The 11,139-nt window shown below is 37.1% G+C and overlaps 3 protein-coding genes across 7 annotated transcripts in view; 2 read left to right on the top strand and 1 right to left on the bottom strand.

Annotated features, from left to right (window-relative positions):
* The window catches only part of LOC127951181 (cytokine-like nuclear factor N-PAC), a 53,077-nt gene extending 41,950 nt beyond the window's left edge, over positions 1-11,127 (top strand). The window contains exons 1-16 of one of the 5 annotated variants that reach the window (XM_052548959.1): positions 112-240; positions 712-748; positions 1,027-1,106; positions 1,217-1,355; positions 2,515-2,625; positions 2,950-3,033; positions 3,296-3,349; positions 5,014-5,064; positions 5,171-5,244; positions 7,640-7,739; positions 7,811-7,921; positions 8,010-8,111; positions 8,190-8,352; positions 8,448-8,627; positions 9,013-9,137; positions 9,477-11,127. In XM_052548959.1, the coding sequence (XP_052404919.1) occupies positions 203-240; positions 712-748; positions 1,027-1,106; positions 1,217-1,355; positions 2,515-2,625; positions 2,950-3,033; positions 3,296-3,349; positions 5,014-5,064; positions 5,171-5,244; positions 7,640-7,739; positions 7,811-7,921; positions 8,010-8,111; positions 8,190-8,352; positions 8,448-8,627; positions 9,013-9,137; positions 9,477-9,551 (1,524 nt within the window). In that variant the 5' untranslated portion in view covers positions 112-202 and the 3' untranslated portion in view covers positions 9,552-11,127. Of the gene's footprint in view, positions 1-42; positions 241-711; positions 749-1,026; positions 1,107-1,216; positions 1,356-2,514; positions 2,626-2,949; positions 3,034-3,295; positions 3,350-5,013; positions 5,065-5,170; positions 5,245-7,639; positions 7,740-7,810; positions 7,922-8,009; positions 8,112-8,189; positions 8,353-8,444; positions 8,628-9,012; positions 9,138-9,476 lie in introns of those variants that run through there. The other 4 variants (XM_052548936.1, XM_052548950.1, XM_052548988.1 and 1 more) reach the window with 4 other exon arrangements.
* The window catches only part of LOC127951240 (small integral membrane protein 22), a 43,885-nt gene that overhangs the window by 24,003 nt on the left and 8,743 nt on the right, over positions 1-11,139 (bottom strand). The gene's annotated exons all lie outside the window — the stretch shown is intronic.
* The window catches only part of LOC127951226 (protein rogdi homolog), a 48,675-nt gene that overhangs the window by 30,764 nt on the left and 6,772 nt on the right, over positions 1-11,139 (top strand). The window lies entirely within an intron of this gene.

Genomic DNA, 11,139 nt, shown 5'->3' with positions numbered 1-11,139 from the left:
TGTTCCCAAGCTTAAAGCTCTCCTTCATATCATAGCCCCCTGCTGTTTAGTACAACGCTTGTAGCGACAGCTGTTTAACGAGACAAGAGCGCACACTACTTCATCGCGCCGCGTTGCATCGCGTCGCTAGTAGGGGTAGATGGGTGTAGTGGGTGTGTTCATTCCCTGCATTCAGTGCGACATTTCTCGCTAACAGTTTAAGATGGCGACCGTGCATTTAAGGATCGGGGATCTGGTTTGGTAAGATAACAATTTTAACTTTTCACGATTTAATATCACGTCGAGGTTGAATACTCTTTCTTGCACGTGAAAGGCATTTTGTCGTGGCTGCAATAAAATGTTTTGTTAAAAATCTAGCATATGGCCCAGTTTATGTGCCGTCAAGCCAAACACTGAGCAGAAGGCTTGAGAGAGAGCTTAGCACACAAGCTAACGATTACTTAAATGCTTTTTAAGGAAAAACCCGTGCTGTTAGTTTGTTTAACGCTTAAGGGAAGTTTCATCTTACTTTTAGATATGTAATTGTATAAACAATGAATGTAATAAAAGCTTCAGTTCAGTTAGGGGACAGTTTTCTTACACGGTCGAAACTGGTTTCGCTACAAACTAGCGTTAGCTTGATTCGAGGCACGGTGTCAGTCATTTAATAAACGCTCAATCGTGTCACGTTTTATTAAAAATACGAATTTATCTTCTCATTATATATTTCAGGGGTAAACTTGGACGCTATCCACCTTGGCCAGGAAAGGTAAGATCTTTTCACGTGTTAAACTCCTGTTGTTTTTGTGAGGTCAGCTGTTGGCTCTTGCATTTAAAGGTTTCTATTTTTATTATTTTTTTTTATTTTTTTAATTAGAAAGCGTTTTTAGTCGATTTATTCAAACCAAAGCAAGAATGCTTCAAATTAAACGTTCAAATGCTTAATAAAAACAGTTCACTGAGATCTACAGCTTCTGTATCAGCAGACTGTTGTGGATAATGTGTTCAGTGGTTTCCTTTACTGATCTCTTACCCTTGTGTTTTCAGGTCGTCAGTCCTCCGAAGGATCTGAAAAAGCCACGAGGCAAAAAATGTTTCTTTGTCAAGTTTTTTGGAACTGAAGATCAGTGAGTACAGAGATGATCATAGTCTTTTACCATCACTTCCTCTTGTTTGCGGAGGATTTGAAAGGTTAAGCTAAGCAGATGTTGACTTTTGATATGCGTCGCCCTTTCAGCGCCTGGATAAAGGTGGAGCAGCTGAAGCCTTACCACCCCCACAAAGAGGAGATGATCAAGATCAACAAAGGCAAGCGCTTCCAGCAGGCTGTTGATGCAGTTGAGGAGTACCTAAAGAAGGCCAAGGGGAAAGATCAGGTTAGTATATACACACACATTTGTGGTCTTGTTTACGCCTTGGCTTTTCCGTGATCTGGTCATAAGCTGTCAGCTGAGATTCATACTGCGTTACAGCTGGTATTGAATTGCTTTTTAAATATGTCTCCTGTGACCGCTTCTGTTCAGATTTCCCCTTATTTTGGCAAACTGTACATCACTTTTGGGGCAGTGTCGAGTGCAGCACACAGTTGCTATCAACTGAAAGATCCTGTGTTATGCAGATTCCACGCAATCAGGACAGGAAATTAAAGGATAAAGAAAGCATCTGTGATTTTTCACCGTAATTCATATGTTTTGGTACAACGGAGCAATGTTTTAATTCCTTGTTTTGGTGTGCGTTCTCACAACACGTCCCGCAATGATTAAGTACTCGGTCATTAGGCGATGTTTTGTGGCTGTTCATTCACATGAGCGTCAACACTACAATTTCAAACCCCATTGACACCTGTATTTAGCACTGTCCACTTCTGATCAGCTCGATGAAAATGCATCTCTTAATACCAGCTGTAATCTGCATAAAATAACCATGTGGTCTGTTTCTGTTGTTAAAGTAAACTAAAAAAAAAAAATATATATATATAATATATTTTCTTTTGTACAGCACAAAAGTAGATGAGTTTTGTTTGTCCATACAAAGGAAGTAAGTGGGTCCCAAAACTGTTAAGTAGTACATTTTAGTTTTTGGGTGAAAGATCCTGGTTACACTTGTTATCAGGATGTGGTCAGTCAAGACAAATCACTCTTTACTCCCGATAGTAACATGCATTTCAAATATGTCTCCTTTCAACACTTTGTGCTTAGATTTTGAGGATCTGACATACATTGCTCACATTGCCAGTGTGTTCCCGTTTTTAAAGTGCATCACAAAGGCAGCATACTGTTGTTTGCACATAAGTTTAGTCTCACTCTGAATAAAATTATTTTGAGAAGAACTGTTTGTCAGACATTTTGGATTGGATGGTTAATTTTGCATAAAGAAGCTACACATCACAAAACATTTTGGATTCCATTTGTCTCTTTTTAACGTTGTCCACTTATGATTGACTCCTAAAAGCATCGATTCCAGGTATAAGCACTGGAATTCACCAGGTAGTATTTCATTCATAATTGCTCATGTTGTGTGAACTTTGTTTTGCAGACACACTCTGATGACAAAAGCAAGTCAGATAAAGGGCGTAAAGCAGCGAAACCAATGAAGATCATTGAAGAAGATGATGAAGATGCCTTCAAGGGTGGCTCGTCAGACAAGGTTGGAAGATAATACCTCACCATTAAATGGCATTGCGGAGGGGAAGGGTTAGGTCATAACCCCACATGTTTTTATCAGCTTCATCAAAGTCCTTTGCTAAGGCCATTTGCTGTTGCACCTGCTGTGGAGTTGGGTTACAATTGTGTGTTTTAGAGGTGGATTTGTCAAGCGGGACCCACCCATTCATTGAGACTGATGTCATCTTTTGCAGTGTATCCGCCTGGCCATATTTTGACCGGGTCGAGATGCAGCTATTTTAGGGCTTTGTTTTATGAGATAAAGCCATACTGTACACATGGTGAATGTGTCTCTCTTTCCCTTAAGGAACAGACTGATTCTGACCCAGAGCCATCCTCTGTACGACGGCTGGTCGCTGGAACAGTGTCAGGATTCAAATGGGAGAGCAGTGTAGGTTACATTCACAGTTTGTTTCTGCACTTTTATGGGATCTGCACATGTGCCCTTTTTTAGCTACCAGTAAGACTTACCCACAGGCTGATTTTGGTGCAGTTAAAGCTGTGACTTTTCATAGCAGCTGGTGTGAAAACACCTCACTTTCGAAATGGAAGTCACTTCACTATATAGTTGCACCTCTCTGCAGATTAAACCTCTGTCAGGTCAGTAAGTCTCTTTGGAGAATAGTTTCCAATTTAACTCTCTTCCATTATAGCCAGTAAAGGATGACCCACATTTTCATCACTTTCTGCTCAGCCAGTCTGAGAAGGTAAGGACTTTTTGCTGGGATGCTGATTGATTTTCCTAGTTAGTGCAACCTTACCCCTATCTCTTGCACATTGCAAACAATGGCTGCTCTAATAATTTCTGAATCCTTTTCTCCCCAAACTGCTTCTGGCAATGCTAGTCGGCTGAATCTGCAGCATGGCAGTTGGACAGAATTTTTTACCTAACAGAACTGACCATGTTAGGCTTATTATTTTTTGATGTGGTTATGTATGAGGTCTTTGTCTGGCAGTGGTCAGGGTCCAAAATGAACACTTCTTATTTTAATCCCAGATAATTAACTCCACATGGCTAATTATTTACACTACCATTTAAAAATTTGGGCTCAATGAGATTTATTGTTTGAAAGAAAGTAATACTTTTATTCCTCAACGACACATTAAATTAATCGGAACTGGCAGACATGTATAATGTTACAAAAGATTTATATTCCAAATCAATGCTCTTCTTTTGAACTTTTTTTTCTTCAACAAAGAATCCTGAAAAAAGTTAAGGTGGTTATTAAATATTAAACAGTTTTCAACACCTATATATTTACACTTGCATATATAATTTAAAGATCCTGAGCAGTAAATCCACAGAATGATTTCTGAAGAATAATTAGACACAGAAAACTGAGGTAATGATTACTGAAAATTTAGCTTTTAAAAAAAAGTGAATATGCAGTATTACTGTTACTGTATTTTTGTGCTGATAAATGTAGCCTTGGTGGGTATAGATGTACACAAACTTCCAATTTTCTTTGTAAATCTTACTGACCCCAGACTTTTGAGAGGTAGAGTTCACAATATTTCTGCATCTAGTTTATAGAGTGGGGTTAATACAGACCACTAAAACAATACTGTCAAAAAATAAAATCACAGCAGTTGTAAGCTACAAATTACAGTCAAAAATAAAATTTAATAGAAAAATATTTAAAATAGGCAGTAAAAAAATATTTGTGGCAAAAAGTGAATTACTGTACTTTTTGGACTGGCTATGGTTGCACAGTTTGTTAGCATGTCTGAATAATTGATTGGATTGATGGAAAAAATGTATCCAGTTATACCAGCAAGCTGTTTAAATGACTCTTCCTTTCCTCTTGGCACTTCCTCTTCAGAAGAACATTTCCTTCTTGCTTGTACTTTTGCCCTTTTGCTTTCAGGCGCCACAGTCAGAAACGAATCAATCTTAAAATTATATCTCCAAAAATGGAGACACTGAGATCTTAATTGCCTGAGGCTTTTCTCAAAAATGTTCATTTAGGCTGCGTCAGCTGTTTTCTTGCCTTGTATAAGTTTCAGTTAAAGTGAAATGGAGCATGTGGCTGAGCATGATACTTGATTTTCAGTTCCTAACACTGGCTTCGCTCCTGGCTCTCACATCAGATACGGCAGAAAGAGCTGTGTTTTTTATATATATATATATAGTGCAATCCTTACTGGAAGCCGACAGAGCCATAAAAAGAGTGCACTTAAGATCATTTGTGACTGTTGGGCCAAAAGGTTTCCACCTGGTTTTCCCTCCCCTGGCTCTGGACTTGGTGTTTTCTCTTTAATGTGTATCTAGGAAACTTTGAGTGCAAGACTATTTGCTATTTCTAGACTATCTAAAATGAATCTGCTGAATTTACTTTGATTGACAAGAAAATCTCCCTTTTACTTACAGCCAGCTTCATCAATGGAGCCCATCACCAAACGCTTAAAGATAGTCGAGGAGGTGAGCGCTGTCTTGGATTTCACAGCTTGTGGATTCTTCATTTACCTCCCAATTAGCCAGCTCGCACTGCTTGGTCATTTTAATAATTGTGTATTGTCTTGAAAAGGACACAGGATCAACGTCTATTCAAGCAGCAGACAGCACAGCCATCAACGGCAGCATCACACCTACAGACAAAAGGTGATAAGAAAAAATCCTGTTTCTGGAGGTCCAAATGTCTGAGACCACACTGAAATTCTGAGATTATTATTTTTTTATATATTATTATTATTGTCATTAGTGTTATTGTAGTCTTATTTGTATGCTGTTATAATATGTATTAATATTTGAATGGGATATTTATATTTTCAGTTTTTCATACTAGTAATTTTGTTGTGTGAGTTTGTCATTTTGTTTTATTTTGTATAAGTGACCCTGGAGCACAAAAGCAGTCTTAAGTTGCTGGGGCATTTTTTTTATAGGGTTGGGAACCGAGAACCAGTTTTTATTCATAACTGGTTCTGTTCTCTGAAAAGAACCGGAACCGTGAGCAATTTCTAAGTTTCGGATCTGGTGCAACACGTGACCAAGCGCTGTGAGCAGCCTCCCACCGGTTTCTGACGATTCTGCGTTTCCCCTAAAGGATTTCATAAAGCAAATAACAGCCCTGCCTCTTTAATTACTGCACACATTGATTACAATGATGCCCTACCAAAAATATATCAAACTTTTTTTTTTATTCCTAATATGCATTGCTAAGAATTCATTTGGACATCTTTAAAGGCGATTTTCTCAGTATTTAGATTTTTTCACCCTAAGATTCCAGGGCCCGTATTCATAAAGATTCTAAGAATCCTTTCAGAAAACTCTTAATTTAGCTTAAAAACTTTTACGTAGGAGTCTTAGCTTAAGAGCAATTCGTAATTGATCTGAGAGCAACTCTGAGTAAGGAAAAGACAAAACTTTCATCTTAGTGAGGAGGCGGGGTTGACCCCGTTGCTACGTATGACACAATCTTTTGAAGACTGTGATTGGTTGGTTGTCCAAGAAGGAAAAATAGAGTGATTTTAAGTATAGGGTCTATTCTAATTCTCACTTTGAATTTACATGCGTAATTTTTCCTATTTGACCGTTCTCTCTCTCTCTCTTACACACACACACACACACACACACACACACATTATGTGTGTATATAAATCATTTTTTTATTTACCATGAGGTATTTTTTATTTCCTATAAGGTATTTGATTGGCTTATAATGATAAAAATTGTTTCACTCTTTCCAATTACAGTGATTGAAGTGGCGGTTTGAATGTTGGTTTTAATGTATCAAACATGGGATCAAAACCAAGAAGGACGAGAAAGCCAAACAGTGTTTACTGTTAGCCCAGTTAGTGGATGAACACAAGGCCATTCTTAAAGGATACTTCGGGCCGGGTGTCACAGCAAGGGACAAGAAGCAGACATGGGAGCATATAGCACAAACTTTTAACGGTTCATTCCCCCTGCTTGTGCGCACCTATAAGCCTGCTATATTCATAAATGCAGTTTTTTGAGGGAATGTCCAGTGGAAACGAAATGAACTGCGACACAATAAGATGTTCTGAAAGTGCTGTAATTGTTTGTGTGATCACTCTGCTTACAGAAGGTTGTGACATATTGCATTGTTGCATTTTCCCAGTTGCCAAATATCGTAATGTAGTGATTACTTTTAATTTCTGGCGCTATGGCATTTCTGCGCTGTGTCTGAGATTTTAGCACATCTCTAATAAGATCAGTCACAAACATGATCGCTGCATGATCTAGGCAAGGCAAGGCAAGGCAAGTTTATTTATATAGCACATTTCATACACAATGGTAATGCAAAGTGCTTTACATAAAAGAAAGTCAAATAATCATGAAGAAAAATAACAAAAATAAAACAAGCAATTTTAAAACTTTGAAAATGATTAAAACATTTACTTAAAATTAATTTTAAAAACGGTTAGAAAATGTGATAGACACTATCTAATCTATAGCATCTAATTAACTCCCTGTCATCCATTGTTTGCAACACATTTCTTCTGCCTCTTCATCTTTCTGCCATTTTCTCCTCTGCTAAAGAAACTCTTAAGCCTCTTAAAAGTCCTTGTCTGTGCTCCTAACAAGTTTGACCTTAAGACCTCTTTTAAGGGTTAAGATGCTTTCTGAATGACTTTTTTCTTTACTAGGATTTTTTCTTTAATTTTAAGAGTAAACGCCCACATTTCTAAGAATTTTCTTAGAATTTTGTCACTTGGAAGCTACTTTTTGCATTAAGATTCTATATGAATACGGGCCCAGATCTTCAAATAGTATCTCGGGCAAATATTGTCCTATCCTAATAAACCATACATCAACGAAAATATAATTTATAATTTTGAAAAATGGGCACTTTTTGACGCATTCAAAAACAAGTGCACTTCACTACCAGTGTAGTCTGATTCCCAAACACTCTTGTGAGCTGGTTCTTTATAGTGAATCAAAAAATATTCCATGACCAGTGCTTGTTAAACCATTCTCTTAAGTGTGCTGATAATATCTGTAATCTTAGTAATATAATTTGTTTTAAAAACAGGATAGGGTTCCTTGGACTAGGACTGATGGGAAGTGGTGTGGTTTCTAATTTGTTGAAGATGGGGCATGTTGTGACTGTTTGGAATCGCACAGCAGAAAAGGTACAATCAAAGAGTTTTAATAAAAGTCTGTGAATTATTTTCCAACTTTTTTTTTAATTGTTATTCTGCAGTGTGATTTGTTCATCCAAGAAGGTGCCAGATTGGGACGAACACCCGCAGAAGTTGTGTCCCTGTGCGATATCACATTTTCCTGTGTATCAGACCCTAAAGCTGCCAGAGATGTAGGTCACTGTTTTGTAAATTGCTCTTTGTTTCTAATCGGTCACGCTACTGTCTTTGGTTTACATGTACAGTATTATTTCTGTTCAGCTTGTGTTAGGTCCTAGTGGAGTCCTACAGGGAATCAGGCCAGGCAAATGTTACGTGGAGATGTCAACTGTTGACCCAGAAACCACCACAGAGCTCGCACAGGTAACCAACATCATCCCGACAGGTGTTTCCTGACATTATTGGAGGAAGTCCGTAATTAAGGTTCATCTAAATCTGTAGGTCATCACATCCAGAGGCGGCAGATTCCTAGAAGCTCCGGTTTCGGGGAGCCAGCAGCTTTCCAATGATGGTATGCTGGTCATTGTTGCTGCAGGAGACCGCAGTGTTTATGAAGACTGTAGCAGCTGCTTCCAGGCAATGGGGAAGACGTCTTTCTTCATAGGTACTACATCCTCTCAGTTGTGTCGTGTGGCTGTATGCGAGGCTGATGTTGCATGTTTCCACATGATATTAACTTTGTATTTTCCATTGAAGCAGGGGAAGCAGGAAATGCTGCACGAATGATGCTGATTCTTAACATGGTTCAAGGCAGTTTCATGGCAACCATTGCAGAGGGATTGACCTTGGCGCAGGCCACGGGACAGTCGCAGCAAACATTCTTGGATATTCTCTGCCAAGGACAAATGGCAAGCACGTTTGTGGACCAGAAATGCCAGAGTAGGCTTACTTGTTTAGTTTTTTTACAATTCTGATTTGAAGTATTGCTGTATAATAATCATTTGTAATAGCAGCTTTTATAGTTCCTATGTTTTATGTGCTGGTAGATTTCGGAGTTTACCTTTGAATCTTACGCTAATTAACCATATTCTGTAACATGGTGATGCTTGGAGATCGTAGTCTTTGGTCTTAATGTCAAATGGGGTCCACCTATAAGCCAATATAGTCACTTATCGTGCAAATTGTCCAAGGAACTATTGAAACACACAAATGGAAATTGGTTACCATTAGAATCTAGAGGCAACACAGTATGTCAGTGTAAATTTCTGTAATAATAAAAGTGATACTAGCTCATTCATGTAACATTTGATGTGTTTCTTCTCAGATATCTTGCAGGGCAACTTTAAACCCGATTACTACCTGAAGCATATTCAGAAAGATCTGAGATTAGCCATTTCCATGGGAGATTCGGTTAATCATCCAACACCAATGGCAGCTGCTGCAAATGAGGTAAAACAGCATTCGTATTTGGTAGCAGAACGGATTATAATTTGACCACAATTGATGCTTCATTGACTTTTGGTAGACTGACCATGTAGCTAACTAATGCATGTATTTTTAGATTCTGTCATGCATCTAAAGTAAACCAAAGAACTGAATTCAACCTTAAAATGCATATTTAATTGAAGTATATGGATATTTATGTCATGTCCCCTATTTTTACATATAGATTACTTTTACCAGAATATAATACTCACTTAAAGTATCTGTTTTAGTGTTTGTAAAGACTAAATGTATTTTTGGCTTATACTTCAGTTTTAAATAATGCATTATTTCGCCCCTCTGCAGGTGTACAAGAGAGCTAAAGCATTGGACCAGTCGGACAATGACATGTCTGCAGTCTACAGAGCTTATATTCACTAATCCTGTAGATGTGCTTCACGTTCTGGACCACAAACCTCACCTTCTTTGTTCCTCTCCCTCTGTCTTTCTCTCCTCTGCTGATGAATTTTGTTGGGCACCAGTGATATGTTTTCCCATGTGTAATGGGATCTATTTAGCGGCCTAATCTGAGCATTGCAATCACTGTAATATTGCTGCACCGATTCTCAGTGGGAGGTTATTAAACTCCCTGCAAATGATTATTTTATGATTGAAGGTGCAGTGTATTATATCCGCATTTCGTTAAGGCTACTGTTGTTTAAAGATCCTAGGGTTTTTATTCATCATTCATATCTTTACAAATGAATTCCCACATTACAGATTTCTGGACATCGGAAATTACAAAGTATGAACTTTTGATCACAAACAGGCTTGAGGAGCACGACGAAGAAAAAAAGCCACTGCATTGCCTTAATACCCATATATGATAGATGTATTTATTTATTTTGTCTCTAAAGATTACCATCATGTCAGGTGCAATTTGGCCGTACAATTTTTATAATTTTTTTTTTTTCACTCAGCATTGGAGGTCACCTGTTCAGTTCAGTTCAATTTAGTTTTTATTGCCTTATAAGAAATTCAGTATTTTTTTTTTATATTATTTGAAATTGGCTGTAATAATCACACAGAAGATCCTGAAATTATTCATCGTTTCCAAGTAACCTAATGCTGAAAAGCATCCAGTAGTTTTTCCAGTATTGAGTCTTTATCACTTTTGCAGTGGAACTTCCTGTTTTCCAGCTTGACTACTTTAGGATCACATTAGTGTATTTTCATTTTAAGTTGTTTTATTTGTTTTGCTTTATTTGGAAATGTTTTAATTGGACTTACATTTTGTCCAAATCAGTTGGCTGACAGAGTAATCTGTTGCTCCATTAATTTTTTTTTTTTTTTTTTTTTTTTTTTTTTTTTTGCCTAATTGGTTAAAATAACTATATAGTTTTTATTTGAATTACCATTGTAACTCATGGAAAAAAAATAAAAATGTAAAACAAGGCCAAACTAACATTATGCTGCATTTTATCCCTAAATTATGATTGCATTTTTAGTGATATTGCAAGCCATGAATTCAGTGGATTATAATTTGGTAATTTTGAAAAAAAAAAAAAAAATTCTCAGAACAAATACAGGGTGATTCATTTTCTATAAATTGTTGTTCTGACAAAAATAAAAAAATAAATTGCTTGGTTCTGGATGAAAATGTTGTGATTTACTAAGATTAAGACGTTGTGTATATATCCCCATTAAAGGGTTGGGTAATTTGAATACATGGGATAACATGCTTTGTTTGACTCTACTGAATTTATTAATCATCTGTTGTCTTAATATTGTAGACTGTTCTTTTGTCTTAGAGAATGGGTTTATTTACTGTAAATGGTTTGATTTTTTTTTTTGTGGCTTAAACTAAGTTGGTAATGACACCAGTTGTGCAAGAAAGGTGTCTGTGTTCAAATTGGAGCTATTTATAATTTCATGTAAATGTGAAATTTATTTTCTTTTTTTGTTTGTGCGGTCAACTGAACCCTCTGAATAAACAAACCGAATGTCCAGCTGGTTATTTGTTTTTAGT

The sequence above is a fragment of the Carassius gibelio genome, chromosome A3 (assembly GCF_023724105.1).
Source record: "Carassius gibelio isolate Cgi1373 ecotype wild population from Czech Republic chromosome A3, carGib1.2-hapl.c, whole genome shotgun sequence".
Taxonomy (NCBI): Eukaryota; Metazoa; Chordata; class Actinopteri; order Cypriniformes; family Cyprinidae; genus Carassius; species Carassius gibelio.
The sequence above is the reverse complement of the archived record's forward strand: the minus strand, read 5'-3'. Positions and strand labels throughout refer to the sequence as shown.